Raw genomic sequence first — 18,131 nt, forward strand, 5'->3', positions numbered from 1 at the left:
GGAATTATCGCGGGCGCCTTAAAGGCTGAACACACAAAGACAGTCCGTAAGAATACATTGCCCTCGCTACTTGCGTCGATGTATCCCGCCTGGAAACTCGATGAACGAACGGACGCACGAACGAACTCGATGATTCCGCGCGCGAAGAAAAGGGGAAATGGCAATGAGACTTTAGATGGATAGCGACGCACCGTTTAGGTAAATTTGTTCTTGCGCTTTAGGACGCCACTGCGAGAAATACCATGTAATTTTCCGGCTTTCTAGGCTTACACAATTGCGGTTAAATACGCTCGGAGGTGGGGAATTAATTTATGCTCGAAGCAAATGCGCTCTCAGATGAAAGACCGAGGCGATATTGCGATTTAAGACGTTATCGCGCGTTATCCATCGAACACTTCGTTTCGTCGGCATTACATTTGTAAATATAATGGAGACTGAAAGTGAGAAGCAAATTATCATGCATCGGCATATTTTCATGCGTACATATATAAACGTGATTGTGTTTAGAAAGTTACACGTATATCGCGTGCTATTAGAAAGTAAATTGAAGAAGATAAACAGCCGCAAGAAGATGCATTCGTTTATCTTCATATGCAATCTTCGGTTAATCGAAATTCACACGGTATTCAATTTATCAAAAGGCACGCGAAAGAAGACTTCATCGTACTAATTCGTCGTTCGCACGTTCAAAAATTATTGTTCATGATCTTCGCATTCTGCTTTATATGAACGGCATCCCGTTGAATTTTATCGAATTATACTTTAAAAAGGGAAAAGAAATATAGTAGACGTACAGGGTGTCTGACGCAAGCCATGCTAACCGTCATATATTTGTAGTTTAGATCAATATGAACCAAAAAGTTCTCTACCATTTTACAAACAGCCAGGCAAAATTTTGAATTATTAATTATTAAAAATGGTTTGTATAGATGCTTCTTTAATCAATAAAATTTGCGTGATCATTTATAAAAATGATAAAAGACTTTTTTGTTCAGAATCAAATACATGACAGTCAAGTATATGACAATCAGGCATATAATAGCTACCTAGCGACAGATATCAATATATTAAACTTTGAAGCTAAAATCTGTCGCTAGATACAACAGCTGTTATATACTTGTAGTTTAGGTCAATATGAGCAAAAATTCTTTACCATTTTGCAAATAATCACGCCAATTTATTAATTATTAATTGAGAAATTTCTAAACATGAGAACATGAAAGAAATCTCTAAGCATAAAATTTTTCTATAATTAACAACTCAAAATTTTTTTGTTTGCAAAATTTTGTTTGACGTACGGCATGGCTTACATCAGATATGTAGTATGTATCAGAAATAAAAATAAGTATAATAACCCTGTCTAATAAAAAATAAGTATAATAACCATGTATAAGAGAAGTAAGAAATAAGTATAATAACCAGGGACGCGCGCACCGAAGATAAGATATATTTAACTTCTCCTCGTCGATCGTTGCGCAGCGGGCTTCAAAAGCCGCCTACGAATTTATTTTACGGGAACGTAGGGTGCGCAGGTTCCCACGGGATCGCGATCAACGATAGCGGCGATACGTTACGCGAGAAAATCGCGCTGTCCTATCGTGCCTCCCTTATCGTCCGTAAAGGGAATTTCAAACAAGAAGGCGTATTCTCGTGTCGAAGCTCATTATCTGCTTACGATAAGTGTCAAGGCCACCGAGTGTGTGGGCTCTGTCAAAAGTCCGCGGCGCTTAATTATTGCCGTTTTTAGGCGCGACGGCCTTGAGAATAGCCAAAATGTTGAGGAAGAATTTTCCACTTCATCAGGATTTTCGCGAGAAAAAATATATATATATAGTATATTAATAAAATAGAGTACATATTAATAAAAAATATCACATATATTGCTATATTAGGAAAATATATTTTTAATACTCGGGGAAATAGAAGAAGCAACAAATCGATCGTCTCTCGTCTCCGTTGCGTCGATAAAACGCTTTCCGCGAGATTAAAAGCACACTGGAAAAAAGACTTGGTAATAAATATTAAAAGTTGGCGAATATTTGCCGACAAAATATTTAATTACTGCAACCAAATAATGTAGTTTCATATACTGTATATATAATACTGTAGTCCTATATATTGTATATTTAGTATGCGGAAATAAATTAATTAGTTGCAGTAATCAAATATTTGGTTGACGATATGTTCACCAAACATTTTATTACCTGATACTAAATCCTTCTTTCAGTGCGCATTCGTGGTATGCGATATTTTTTGGTTCTTTTTAATGCGCGTCTCAGCAGGTTTCGAGATGACTTGAAGAGGAGACAAGCAGGATGCAAAGAATGCTGGGAGAAGAGCGGGAATTTTTGGCAAAGCTCTCTCGACCTCCAACCGCGCGCCTAAATATAGCCCAACGTGGCTATAATTTAACGTTCGACCCTGACTACTAATGAGCGCTTTTGTGCCTTTATTTTCTCGCGCCGCGCGATACTCTCGCTGCGATACACAACACCGTTCACCTTTAAGCCGGTGGCTCCGGTGGCTTCGGACAGAAGCAGAGTATCCATCGCGAGATTCCGCGCGTGATACGTTATTTCAATGTTTGCCCTTCGTATCCTACTACAAATATTCATCGTACATATACCCATACACTTATATAACGCACTTACCCCGTAAAAGCGTTTCCAAGATAGCACGATATCACGACATAATATCGCGTGAAACGGAAATGGAACAGTGTTACGACCGCGTGAAAGTTTTCTAATGTAATAAATAAATAGAACGTAATTATAGGTTAATCTTACGCGAGACTTCGGGCTGCAGATATCTACCTTATCGCCGTCGTCGTGCGCACACGGCAAACATCGGGGAGGTCAATCAACTGCAACGCGATGTGAGGTATGCATTTGCATGCGCGAGATTGACACGTAGACAGCGACCCTTGCGACTTTCTCGATATCGACCAGTTCGATTCTCTCGTCGATGGGACAACATATATGTAAACATTGGCTTTTCGGCGATGTCACCTCGTCAGAAATACGCGACGTATTATCATTGCTTTCTCAAATCGCTCCACATAGTAAAGTACGCACAATCTATTTTCGAGAATTTCGGGAATCTCGCGAAGTGTCGCGTCAAATATTAAAGAAAACGTTCCTGCTATTTCGCGGACAATTTCACAAATACAAAGGCAAAGTCAGAAAAAAAGCTCTCTCCTTCTTCCACTCGTGGATGTATTATTATTATGTATATACAATTAATATATTAGATTATTAAATATAACTTTGACTGGTAATTATACAGAGTAACCGAAACTTTTCGGTCAATCATTCGTGTGAAAGTAGAACAAGTTGAAATAATAGAACTGTAGAAGTAGTAAAAGAATAGAACTGAAGAAAAGTTCTTTATCATTTTGCAAACAACTACGCAAAATTTCTGGTTATTAATTATTGAAAATGACCATGTATAGAGGCTCCTTTAATTAATAACTCACAAATTCGCATGTTATTTGCAAAATGGTAAAGGACTTTTTCGTTGAGTGGCCTAATCTATAAATATATGAGCTATCGTGCCTAGCGACATACATTAGTATGTTGAACTTTAAACCTTGAACTTTAAACCTTGAACTTGTCGCCAAGTCCAACAGCTGTCATACATTTGTAACTTAGGCTCTGAACAAAAAAGTCCTTTACTATTTTACAAATAACATGCAAATTTTTCAGTTATTAATTAAAAAAGCCTTTATACATGACCTGTTTCAATAATTAATAATTTGAAATTTTGCGTGGTTGTTAGCAAAATGGTGGAGAACTTTTTTGCAGTTTAACCCGTTTTACTTTCGCTCGAGTGATTGGCCGGAAAGTTTCGCCCTGTATAAGAACATCGCAAAACAAGGCAAAGTAAAAATTGCTAGGGAATTATCGAACTTTGAGAGCATTTCCGTAACGCGCACACGAACGTGCATTAATTACGTAATGGAAGGTTAAATGTTGACACATTATGCGCGCTCGATAGCCATGATTTCGTGCGCGCAATAACCGAGATTACGTCTGATTGGTACATATTACCAAGCACGGCGTATTAATATGTATACCAACGGCGCAGAGGTAGAGGATAAGCCCCCGAAGGGTGATCCGCGGTATTAAAGTTCGGAATTAGTGCTCTAGGCTGGATGTAATGGTCGAACGTGAGCGCTTCCCGACGACCAGGAAAGTTAATGTACGACCGTCTACGTAAACATCAATTAAAGTTAATCACGGTTAAACGGGTTCTCGGTCTCTACTTGCATTACGAACGCGTTATGAAAATCGATCAAGATTATCGCGAATACGCTGATCTCTCTTCAAAGGCAACGTCAAAGATGCCCGGTTGAATCACAGTTAACTAATTTTAACTGTTTCGCGGAAGCTGCCCGCGAGCAAAACATCGTAAAATCGCATGCCACACCTAGCATGAATGCTTGATATCGATCCAGTCTCGCGTAATTGTCCTAGAAAACGCTTATCTTCATCGGCTAGTAACTTCGTTTGCTACGTCAGATAAGAGCGAATCGAACCTGTCTCGCGGATGCGAATTTGCATGAAGCATAAACGATGCGGCAACGCATTTTTGTATAACTAACGTCGCGTTACTCGTTTTATCTGGAACGATATTTAAATGCCTAGTGGGAATACGAAGGGTCCTTCCAACGGAATCTTATAGCCGATAGCGTCGATTGACGTCATTTTTTATAAATTGCGGGGGGTATTCAACTCCTCATCATCCAATGATCGATGGATTTTTATTATAAAACAACAAACAAAAAATATTTATATATTTAGATGTTAATTCACCTAATTGGAAGTCCATTAAAGTGTAATGATGGACAACTGATTGCATTGAAGAAACTTTTGCCAGTATAATTATTAAATAATAACGTACGTTTACACAGCATGCGTACAGTTTCCAACGAATGCGTAAATTCGTTTTGCCTTCATAACCGGTTTAATTCGCTATTAAGCTGCCTATTTCGCTTTTCTTACTTTCCCACGGCAGTAATGGCTGCGCTTAAGACACGTGACAGAGTATATTCATTTGCGAGTCTATGTCTCTCCCTATTTATTTATCTTGGCGCCAGTCACATGCCCTCACGAAAGCTCCATTAACACGAAGGATGCAGCGCCGAAATTTGCATAACATTCACTTACGTCTTGTTAACTGAAAACGAGTCTAAGCGCGACAGACGCGAATGGTTTGACATAATTTCCGGACGATTGCCGCGAAATGGCGTCACGTTTGTCAATCGACATTAAATCGTCACAACTTGCGCACTCCGTTCGTTTTCTAATCCCACAAGAGTTGACTTCTAGATTTCTTAGTAATCAAACAGTCGTGTCGAGCAAAATGTTGGTCTCACGTGAAGAAAGTCTAACATTCACCTCGTAACGCCCAAGTTATAAGGAAATGAAAAAAAATATAAACTACACGGAGAAAATATTGTAGTAAAAATTATCACAAAATTTTATAATACTGAACCATATCGGAATTATGATTGAAATTATGATTGAAATTATGATCGAAATTATGATGTATGTTGTAATCTTTAATGATGTGTACACATGATATACATCACTTTAGATTACAACACACATCATAATTTCAGCCATAATTCCGATATTCCAGCATAACAAAATTTTATGGTAATTTTCACTACAATATTTTCTCCGTGTAATAGAAAAAATGATATACTTGCAAATAAAAGATTCAAAGTTTCACAAATGTAAGAAGATTTAATTTCCGCTTCTTCTTTTTAGCGCAACTTTTTTAAAATATGCTATTTGCAAAGCGGAAAATTGCTCCGCTGGATTAATTAGAATGTAAAAAATTCGAATTTATTCTTGTAGAATGCATCGTCGTCTAAGGTCACAACCGCTGTCACGATCTTTATGACTCTTCACGGATGCGACGCGCGTAGAAGGGAAACGCGTGATTAGAAACTAGAAATGAGAGACCACGGATTCTACGCGCATAGTCGTTTTATTTAGCGCTGACTACGCACGCGGCCATTAGCGCCTCGGATATGCTGCCGAAATTTGCATAACATCTACGTATACCTTGCCGCCGGTAAAGTAACTTCGAGTGTGCCCAAGAGATTATCAGGCCGACGCGTAGCACGATAGAATTATGTAATATCGCGTGTAATTCGATAAACAACATGGAGCGACTTTGTAAAATCAGCGGTCGTATATTCGTTCGCGTATCGATCCGCGAAATAATTCTTCTTGCCATTAGACACCACTGCTTTTATTCGTCAATCTCGTAAAAACTGATTTGTCTTCAAAATAAAAGGCTACGCGTAGGATTGCAGATTAATGCCTAAAAAATATGATCGTGTTCTTGTCGTAAGTTTCAGAAGATTGCAAGTGCCGATTTGACGAAATCACTTTGGAAAGATCAAACAGCCCTCTCCAACGTTTTTCTCCTTCATATTTTCATTTCGTCCGTCTGCAAATGGAGAAATTCAGAATTAAGGCGTTATAAAAGGTATCGTAGAGAAAATTGAATTTGCACTGTTCGCAAATAAAGAGCGTATTACCGCGAGAACAGACAAGGTCGAGACTGCAACGGATCGATCGCTCATGTTACGAGCGTGTATAATGAGCGTCCTTGCTTTTTCCGGCGCTTACCAATATTTGATTTTACGGAGAAGAGAAAAAAAATACGTACAATTAAATTCTATTTGTTATTTACAACTTCGCGAACGTTCGTGCGGGCTAATGCGGGCTAATCCGTGCAACAGAAATTCGACACTTGCACGTTTCTCTTGATTGTGTTCCCTCGCTGAGGAATTACACGCCGTCACTCTCGAACAGACTAATTGAGAATATTCATCTCGATGGAGTCATACACCGTAAATCGCGCGCTTACATAAGACGCCCCGGATTAATTAAGCAGCCGCTTATAGACGTAACACATCTGCGTGGCACATTGTTGCGTTCTCCTCTCTGTGCACAGCACAACTAGCATAAAAAATTATATTATAATCATGCAAGAGGGACATTTTTATACGAAACCGTCGTCTCGCGGCGTCGCCTACGCCCGTTTTGCAATCGCAATTAGCATCAATTAACAATCTACGCGGGTGAATTAAAATATCGCGAAAAAGGAGACGCGATTTTGCGCTTTATAGCCTATGTCACCGTCGATATCGTATCGAGGATATTACGAAAAGTCGCCGATATAACAAGACTTGGACAACTAATGTAATAACAGCGTCGTATCGCATAACGAACAACTCCGATTAGATTTACGACTTACACTTTGAATGTACAAGAACGAACGTAAAGTAGCTAAATACCGACGGCACCGGGAGTTTCCGCCGCTATAAATTCAACCGTTGGTCCACTTTCATCAGCCGACTGTCTGTTAACTACTCCGGCAGTGTTTAACGAGTCTCATTCGAGCCAACTAAGCTCCACCGGCTGCGACGTCACCGCCCCGACGTCGCCGTTCACCGCGGTCATTCGCGGCGGCGTCGATTCGCGCTGTATGCAAATTCGTCTCACATTGTCCATAATTGTGCGAAACGCACAAGAACGCCGCCCTCACCTCTGCGAGGCCCGCGCTGCTCTCTCGACTCCACCGCTATTTCGACCCGCATATCCCTATTAGGCGAGCGGGCGAGCGAGCGAGCCGCGAACGTATATCGGATTAAACGGATGCAGCGCCGCGGGAATTTTCCCGCGATAGAGAAAGTTCGATTTGCCCTTTCCGAGCGCGTAACACGTGTCGCAAGAATTGAAATATACGCAATTCGTTCGATGTGCACCGATCCGATCGGCTATCGACTCGATCATTACCGTTCAATTCTTATCCGGACTCATTTTACTTTCACTTTTACCACGAACTTATGAGAAATACACAGCGGAAGATATTACGCGAATAATCGCAAGCATATGCAGCCCTTTCGAAGGCATGAAATGCCAAGAGTCGCCCGAAGCCTTGCGTCATATTCACTAAACTTCATCAAACTTCATCATTATAATTATTTTCAAAATATTTAGAATTAAAGGATCAGTCTATTTATTCTTCCTAGAGGTTTCTTCTTTCCTAGAGGTTAATATCTATCTGTCTTTTAGAGATATTAATCTTCTACACAGAGAAGGTTTCTTTGGATTCAGTATACATGTTTGTTTGATTTAGATTTGTTTAATTTGAACTACATAATTTAATATGAAATATCATTTTGCTTGAATGAAAATGCTGTTGTTTCATTAGAATAAATCATGTTGTTTGAAGGGAAACAACAGTATTATTTAGAGGAAATATATAATATTTCATTTTCAATAAAATAATTATTTCATTACGTATTAAATATTGTTCCGTTGAGACAAAAGAAATTCTTTGATATTTTTCTAATATAGTGTTGTTTCCTTCAAATAATTTATTACATGACATTGTAATGTCGTGTTGTACGTTTGGATGAAAATATGTTATTTGACGTAAAGATATATATAGTTTGAGAAATTCAACAATCCTGTTTGTTGAATCAAATGTTCATCTGTTTGTTCCATCCCAAAAGACAAGTTTATTTCAATTAAAGAAATTTTATTAAACCCAAAGAAATCTTTTTCTCTGTAAAGATTGATATCAAAATTAATATACAGGAAGAAAACTCGGTTTGTGTAACTAATTATTGTCTACGGGCCAGGCGAAAACCCGATGTCATAGAAACAAAAAATTCTTGTGAGAGTTGTACCTGTTCGCTCAGCTATTTTTAGTTTAATCTTAATCGAGTTTTAACGCAGCTTAAATGTTCCAAATATTTATGGTCGCAATAACCGAGACATTGTCTCGTATCACACAAACTTTTCACTACATAATTCCGTTACACGAACGAATATTATTTTCCATGTAGAAAAATTAGTGGGCAATTAAAAAGATTACTAAATTCTGGTCTGGTAAATATTTCAGACTCGGTTGAAACTTCGTACACGCGTATTCTTTCTTCCGATCATATCCTCAATCGTAATTCGCGACATCGCGCGCTGATTTTTCACGGTTTATCAGATGGCAAATCGATGCGACACGTAACGGTTTCTTGCCGATGACGACGCGATCGCAATTACTCGCGAGATTTGACGCGGTTAAGTCACGCGTCCGTCTAAACACGGGGGCAGCATGAGGCAAAGCGGACTATCATAAAACGCAACGGAGCGCGTGTTCGTGGGCGCGGTTATTTATGTAAACCTAATGTCACTCGACCGGTTGGACAGTCTTAACATTGGCTTAACGGCGCGAGATCTCTCTGCCTACGGATCGGAGATCGGTGAACCAATTATCCACGTCGTGTGTAATACGTATAAGGCGGCATATACATATCGTTACGGCACCGCAGCGTGGCGTGAGTGCAACGGATATCTCGTAAAATAAGCACCGTGGGGCTCGGCCTTACGCACCAATAAGGCAGCATTCTGGCCGGGTCAATGCTTACTGGTTTTGTGTTTCGACTCGATTCCGAGCCGGCTCCGAGAGCTCCTTTGCGCTCCCGTTCCTTCGCCTTTCCTTTTCCGAGGATAGACCTGCCACCCTATTCTGAACGCCGTGTCGATCGCTAACTATGCCTTTCTGATTCTTAAACTCAACCGATATGATATTATGCGACGTTCGCATAAGATAAATAAAATTTAGATTTAAAAGGGCCCCAATTTGGTCCCTGATCGACGTTCTAAAAAGCTCGCTTCTCAAAAAAGTACAAAAGCGGTGCTATTCAGAATTTCTTGTAAAACTCTCTTGAAAAAGACCGCAATTGTAACGCCTTTCGGCCCGTAAATCGATTTGTGAACCAGCGGAGGCTGATTTAGATTCAGGGCGGTATTCGGCGGTCGGGATTTAGTTACTGTTCTCAACTTTCGGTAAATTTGATGCGGTTTTGCGATTACATTGCACCGAGGAATTCCATTTGGCACGTTTCATGAGTCGTCGCTATGCGGACGATTCGAGATCGCCGCGCAACGACGATCTTTAATTCGAAAGACCGATAGTCGGCGTCAGGCCCGACATCGAGCGAGATTGTAAACCAACGAGTCTGGCACGTATCCTGGCCATATTCGCCGAGTAATGTACTCTCAGCGTGTCCCAGTTCGAGATAATGCACTTGAGATCTCTTTGCGTTTCCGACACACATTCGCCGCTCGAGCAAAGTGGATATCGATAGTCGCGGACGCGTAAAAGCGGAGACGTGCCATGAGACGCAAAAATCGAGCCGGTTACAATGATGACGATGAGACGAGACGAGACGACGTCCCGGGCGATTGAGAAATCGCGACTGAGAAAGCGGAACGCGGCGAAAGGACGTGTGAAAGCATGCCTGAAAAATTCGCTCGCCTCGTACTTGCAATTTTTATTTCGGAAGATGCCGAAGGAACGTCCAGGAAAAGCTCATCTTCGAGAATTTGGCTGGAGATCGTGCATCGCTGGAGATTCGCGCAATTGTAACTTTTATCATCGAAGAATATCACGAATCCGCACTATTTGGCATTATTTGAAATTGAGATTGATTTAATAATATGAATAAACCTCGATATTATCGGGTCTGTGCATAATTCCGTAGCGAAATTCCGACAGATGAAGTGTCGTACATTAAGTGAAAGCTGAAATTTGTGCCGACATTTTAAGAAAGTATTTATCGAGATCCGTATAGGAAGTTTAATTATATTTTGAACATGGGGAGAAAAAACGTGTAGTTTCGGTGCATCTCGCTTTTTTTATCTCCAAAAGGCAAAAACGCATCGTAAACTCACAAAAAGATATGCGCCGTATACGGAGAGAATGCCGTAAATGAAAGTGTGTGTCGGAAGTGGTTTGCGAAATTTCGTTGCGAAGATTTTGATCTCTAAGATGCTTCTCGCTCTAGTCAGCCAGTCGCTACTGATGTCGATCAAATCAAGGCTTTAATCAACTCTGACCGACATTTGACGACTATAGAGATCGCGCATAACCTCAACATTAACCAAATCTACTGTTTCGAGATATTTACGGAAGCTTGAGATGATAAACAAGCTTGATGTTTGAGTGCCGCACGAACTGAGCGAAAAGAATGTAATGGACCGAATTTCAGCTTGCGATTCGCTGCTCAAACGCCATCAAAACGAATCATTTTTAAAACGGGTGATCACTGGCGATGAAAAGTGGATTGTCTACAACAATGTCAGTCGAAAAAGATTATGGTCGAAGCGCGGGGAGGCTGCTGAGACGGTCGCAAAGGCTGGATTACATCCGAAGAAGGTCATGCTCAGTATCTGGTGGGATTGGAAAGGAATCATCTATTATGAGCTGCTGCCACCCAATAAAACGATTGATTCGATTGACCAAGTACTGCTCCAAGTACAACTGGCCAAATTAAAGCGAACAATCGATAAGAAGTGGCTCGAATTGGCGAACAGAAAAGGCGTTGTGTTCCACCAGGACAGTGCTAGATCACACGTTTCTCTGATGATCCAGCAAAAGTTATAGCGGCTTAGGCGAGATGTTTTGTTACACCCACCAAAGTATAGTCCGGACCTTCAGACTATCACTTGTTCCGGGCGTTACAGAACAATTTGAATAACAAAACCTTCAGTTCCCTGGACATCCTCAAAAACCACTTGGACTGACTTCTTTGCCCAAAAATCTCAGGACTTCTATGAAAGAGAAATAATGAAGCTCGTGGGGAGATGGAAGAAAGTCATTGAATAGAACATATTTAGTTGATGAAAATCGTTTTTTTGCTAAATATTTTGCGTTTGAAATTTACTCGATTTTCGCTACGGAATTGCGCATAGACCCAATATAATCAATGTTAATAATAATGAATAATTGAATAATAATCTTCCGGCGTCGTTTGACTGAATTATTATAATATAATTTATTGCGCAATCCAACACATTCGAGTCGCATTACGTTTAATCGCGTTCGCGACGGAGAGTGTAAAATGCGAATCTCACTTGCATTCGCGGCATCCGATTGATAAAAGTCTGCCGCCTGCCACTTTCTTCTTGCAGCGACTTGCAGCGTAAACATGAAAGGCGCGATGCGTCCTAGATTCTTCGGTAATTCTTTCTGCACACACACATACACACACAACGTACACACGATTGCATACCGCCATTCGTTTTCATTGGCCAAGGTCGTTATACGCCGATGTTCCTCCTTTCGAGCGAAATTGCCGGCGATTCATGCTCATGGCAAAAACGTGCCGCGGAAAAACACGCACGTTTAAAAGTTACGATATTTTGTTGTTCACGGCTGCGTTCAACGCTTACGTAAAGGCCGAGCACACTCGTTAGAGACGCCCTACCGGGGAAGTCTGCAATGGAAATCGTATTACGGTATATATATATGGAGAAGTATATTCAATATTGATATGGAGGAGTATACGACATATATGGAGTAAAATACTCTCATGATTTGTACGCGCTTGATATTTCCAAAGAGTAATCTCTTTAAGGTGTAACATGTAAGATACGCTCACACTCACGTGAACGTTGTCTCTTCGATTAATGAATCTTACGCAACTGATCTGACGATTGTGAAGGCGATTAATAGGAAGGCGCGATAGAAAGTAACACGCGCGATATTTCGATGGACGGTAACGATACATCCATGTACCGTAAGCGGCATACGCAATAATATTACCCTTTTCTTTTGCAGGCACACGGAGTTTTCGATCGAGGCGCCGCACAAGCATGAAAAGGAAAGTTCGGAGTCGATGATGCGCGTAAACGGGCATTCGGCACACGGTGCGAAGCAACAAATGGGTAAGGTTGCTCTTTCAACATAACGAATTTGCTTTGTCGAAAATCGCGACAAATTGTGACATTTTCTCAGCTGCGATCACGACTACACTTTCAACTGGGCATCGTAATTACGGATTCAACCGGGATATACTCAGAAACTTATAAGGATAATAAAAAATTTCTGAAACCGCAATGACATCACTATCGTGATATTAATCAAATTGAATAATTAATTTATTCTCCTGTTAAAAGAAATAAGTAAATTTTCTCTTTGTTCTCCGAAGGGTCCCCAAGAAACAATGAAAGTCACGACGTGTTAGTCCTTGCTAATTAAATAATTAAAATCTTAAATAATTAAAACTGTTGACAAGAGAAAACTCAAGAATTAAAATTAGTCTAATGAATTGAAATTGGTCCAATGTATTCTGATATATCGAAAGTTAAACATCTTGAAGATTTATTTAAGGTGAAGTCAAGATTTTACACTGAGAACCCATTTAGTTGATTCAACTAAATTCTTGCTTGACTATGGGCAAACAAGTTTTTTGGTTATAATAACCAAAGTTTGGTTGTCTAAACCGAAGATTTGGTTCTCTGAAGTTTCAGAGGTTGCAAAGAATCAAACCTTTGGTTCAGAGAACTAAACCTTGGTTCTTATGACCAAAAAATTTGTTTGCCCATAGTCAAACAAGAATTTAGTTGACTCAACTAAATGGGTTTCTCAGTGTACCTTTCGTTTATCTTTTTATTATTTACCCATCTTTTGTCGGTCGCGATTCGACCAAGTTCTCGTCCCACTTGTGCAGCAATTTCGACTTGTTACCAACCACGTACCGACAAATTGTTTCCAATCGAATCACGAAGGCTACGAATTGAATTCGACGGATTTCTCGCGCAAGGACGCGCAGCGATTAAAAAATAGCGACTGTACGAGACAATGCGCACATTGTCTACGGCACGGTGGCACTTGTTACATAAGCCATTCAAGGTGGCGCGATGACGTTACTCGAAGGTGCGCCCGCAGCTCATCCTGTTCTTTCATTAATAACGATCTTCTCTCGGCACGATTCTTCGGTTGCCGCGGAAGTGCGGCAGCTAACGGTGCCCTCTGGAATTTCGCGAAATTCCACGTCCTCTCGGTTACCAGCAGCCTCTCCTCGGCTGAACTTTCCACGCGGCGAGTAACTTTGTTTCACGCGAACGCGGCGAAATAACCGAGTCGAAATTTGCCTCTTGCTTTAAACCTCAACTTTTCAATATTTCAAATTCAACGCTTACTTTGATGATTCGCACAATCGAATTAATCTTCTTTCGAGTATGCTCAACCGACAACTTTTATTTAAAGCTGCTGAATTCAATTTGCGCTTGATCTTAATTTTTCCGAAGCTCTTCTTTAAATCTATAAGTAAGAAATTGTCCATTTACTATTTATTTAAAGGGCCAAGTAGGATTATAAGTAGGAATTATGCAAAGTGTGGGAATGACGCAAAGTAGGAAGCAAATTCTCACAAAAATTAAATGTATCGCAATCTTTTAGAATCAATAAACATTGAAAAGTTGAGATCAAAGTAGGAGAAAAATTTCGTGTGACTATGTCTCGTGAAAAGGAAATTTTCAGGAAGAGAAAATCGCTCTGCTAAACGTGCGATCGCTCTCTAAATATATTCTCGTCGTGAAAAATTGAAAAAAGAAATTCATTCAGCATCAACGAGCCGTTGACATAAAACAGATAGATGCGATGAGAACGAATTTATGCGTAATTTATGCACGGCGAACGTCAATCACGATCGATTCGTTCGCTATTAACAATTACGTATATTACGTGGGTTGTAATTAAGCGACAATCGCCATACTGCACTGGTATTATGCGCTCGTATTGTTCCGCGGATTTGATTTAAAAATACCGTCGATCCTCTTATATCCTCGGCCTTAATTAATTCAACGTTATTTCTGTTGATGTTTCTGTTATGAAGATGCATACACATATAGAGAAAAACATTTCTTTGGACTTAATATACGTGTTTGTTTAATATAAGGAATAATTTAATATCAAATATCATTTTATTTGAACGAGAATGTTGTTTCACTAAACCATATTGTTTGATAGAAAAAAAACAATATTTATTTGGAGGAAATAATATTTTGTTTCGAATAAAAAATTTATTTCATTATATATTAAAAATTTTTCCATTAAAACAAAGAGACTGTTTAATATTTTTCTAACATAATGTGATTTTTTTCAAATAATTTATTATTTGTGACATATAATTTATTATTTATGATAATTATAATGTTCGGATGAAAATGCAAAAAATATATTATTTAACGTAAAGATATTTATTTTTTGAGAAAAAAACAATCCTGTTTGTTGAGTCAAACATTTGTTTATTTATTTTATTCCAGAAGACATTTTTCAATTAAAGAAATTTTATTAAATATAAAGAAATCTTTTTCTCTGTGTATACGTGATACAAGGCGTAATGGAGAGATCCGTGAAAACTAATTTCACAAATACAGCGTACAGATAGATTTTTAGTAAACAAATTTGTAATAATTTATCAGCAAATAAGCAAGTCATTTATCGATATAATAAGCAAGTCATTTACGGAAGTAAAAGTGCATCGACGGAAAATTTAAAATGTGCAATATAGAGAGCGTTAAATATTTAATCAAAATATTTAATCAAAATTTACGGAATATAAATTCATGGTATAAGTTTAGGTTTTTCAAAAATGCTGTTGAGCATGATTAGTAATTATTTAGATAACTTGTCGTTACATTATTAACTCGCTACTCGGATACTACTTATTTGCCCTGTTGTCGTTTGTTACTTTTGCCATTTTATTAGAAAAGCAACTTTCGCGACAGTACACGCGTTCGTTATGTAACTTGAAAGTTCCTGAGAGCCGATACAGCACGGCGAGAGATGCGTTTTAGTATGCTTGTGCGCACGAGGCGCGATGCAATTAAGACCCGCATTGTCTTCCGAGTAATTTATTATTCCGAAAGTTTCGGAGTAATTCTAGAAGCGGATGGATTTGCATTGACGGCTCGCGCTTCGTATTACAGCGGTATAGTTTCGGTCTCTCTCTCTCTCCCCCTCTCTCCCTCTCTCTCTCTCTCTCTAAACTGAAACCGTCGAAGAATTATGTAACAACGTAACAATCTACCGCTTCATACGGAATTTAATTCGCACCTCTTCTTTCCGCTCTTCGCGTGATCGATTCCCTTCGAACGCGGGTGCAATTTCGCAACAAAGACCCGACGCCCAGCGATACATCGTGTCGATTTGTCGGCGAGTATCGCGCCCGGGAATGATGTAATGTCGACGTTTTTAGCAAATTAGTTCGCATGATAGCAAGATTTCGAAGAATCACGAGGGTGCGCCGATATACACGAGATCAACCGACGTCGTTTGTTCAGGGTGATCGCAAAAGGTTGATCAAGACAAATGGATGATTTATTCGCGAGGTCAGACGCAGTTACGAGCGTTAAAATATACAATTTACACGATGCGGTGCATTTTCGCAGCGAAACGATATTAGTGGAGCCGACAGTAGCGACTTCGTCTCCAGAATACATTTTCTCTTGGAGAATATTTCCTTGAAAATATATACGTGCCCTGTTTCCACTATACTATTTTCTAATGGAAGATTCTATGATAAATTACACAAATCGAATTTTTTTTAGCAAAAATATCGAGGCATTGATGATTTCCGAATAAGCGATTGAGAAAGAAAAGTTCTCCGAAAACGAAACTTCAAAGAGCTAAATAAATACAAGAACTTCATTTTTTAAGTAATTTCAATTGAGTTTGTTCAATAAAACTTTTACACGTGAAATTTAATTGCAAAAATACACGAATATTAAAAATTAAACAATTGCTCAAAAATCAACTTTTTTTCCTCGACACTTTTGTTGAAGAAAAATCGTCTTCAAATTGTCCAGAGAATCTTGCTGTTCTAAAATAATGCGGCATAAATAAAACACTCCTAATATATATGTATCATTCTCTAATTGCCGTTTAATCGCACTCTAAATATTTATCAGAAATTTTTGGACTATCTATGCACAGAAAAAAGTGGTCGATTCAAGTAAATAATTATTCCAAAACTTCTTAACAAATTTTTACTCGAATTAAGTAAATTTCACTTTAGATCTTTAGATCAAATACTTGGCTCGGATAATTTTTACTTGGAAAATATTTTACTTGGAGCAAATAAATATTACTTCATCCAAGTAAAACTATTTGCTAAGAAGTATTGGAGTAATTTATTTGAGTCTAGCATTTTTTTCTCGTTTAAGAACGACTCATGATGTATTCAGTAATTTCGTTTAATGAATGAATCTACAGAAAATATTTGAAATATCAGAGCATAATTGCGGATTCGCCAGAAATCCTTCGCTAATCTGCCGTCGTCGCTTTATAATTAAAGCGACAATTAATTTCTACCGTGCGATCGAACCGTTTGTATCGGCGGGACCAGTCTCGATCGTGCGCTACGTATGTACGACGTCCTACCCGCAGTCAATGGCACGGCGGCGTAGCCCGCCGTCATCTGGATCATCTCGACTATCTAGACCGTATTGATCGCGACCAAAGCAGCTGTAGCTGCTCTGACAGTAACGTTGGGGCGGTCGCACGGAAAACACACGTGTTACACGAGCGCAGCAGCAACCGCGATGGAGTCGGTGACGCTCTCGCGACGGGCGGTGGGAATTTTCGAGACCGAAAACCGGCTACGCTAATCAAGGAGTTCCGTAGATCGTGCGTGCGGATGACTTCCGGCCGCGTTCGCATGGCGGAAGCGACCTAACGCCGCTTCCGTTCGGCGTACGTACATATTGGACGCGTTGTGGAAATTCCCGCCGTCGGAGGAGGGTTCGACGGCGTCTCGGCTCGACTCGCGATCGTGGTCGATGAATTTTACTCGACACGCGGAAATGCCCAGGATCTCGCTCAGCTAGAGTCACGCTCTCGCTTTACCCCCTTTTTACGCTCTCTTTTCCGCCGGTGCGACAAGTGAAAGCTTCCGCGCGGCTGTCGGGGTTGATTCTTCTGGTTGTTGTGTCGCTCGACGCGGAAGTGACCGAGCGGTGTCGATGAACGACTTTGTCGTTCCCAGAGCTTGGATGTTGATACGTCGATAGTGCTGAATTTTATTTCGCTCGGTTGGTGCATGGAGAATTAATTTCGCTCGAGCGGCCGGAATATGATTTGAGGAATTCTATGGAAGAGCCGCGCTCCACGTCGATGGACAGGTTATCATCGATGATTCGATCGGAGATGTCTTATAAATCTCACATATATTTTGACCTTATTATATTTCGTTGCACGCTCCAGTTGTACTAATTCATTTCAAGTGTTGCATTCATAAGTTGAGAAATAAGGCT

General features: G+C 39.8%; 1 protein-coding gene across 3 annotated transcripts in view; it reads left to right on the plus strand.

Moving 5' to 3' along the window:
- Positions 1–18,131, plus strand: part of LOC106742966 (echinoderm microtubule-associated protein-like 2) — a 42,872-nt gene that overhangs the window by 4,214 nt on the left and 20,527 nt on the right. For 2 of the 3 annotated variants that reach the window (XM_014616362.1, XM_014616363.1), the window contains exon 1: positions 17,381–17,999. Coding sequence is in view for 1 of the 3 variants with exons in the window: in XM_014616364.1 (XP_014471850.1) it covers positions 12,710–12,758 (49 nt within the window). In the remaining 2 variants the exon portion in view is untranslated. Of the gene's footprint in view, positions 1–12,651; positions 12,759–17,380; positions 18,000–18,131 lie in introns of those variants that run through there. The other variant, XM_014616364.1, reaches the window with a different exon arrangement.

This window comes from Dinoponera quadriceps, unplaced genomic scaffold (assembly GCF_001313825.1).
Source record: "Dinoponera quadriceps isolate SergipeBrazil2010 unplaced genomic scaffold, ASM131382v1 scaffold946, whole genome shotgun sequence".
NCBI classification, from domain to species: Eukaryota; Metazoa; Arthropoda; class Insecta; order Hymenoptera; family Formicidae; genus Dinoponera; species Dinoponera quadriceps.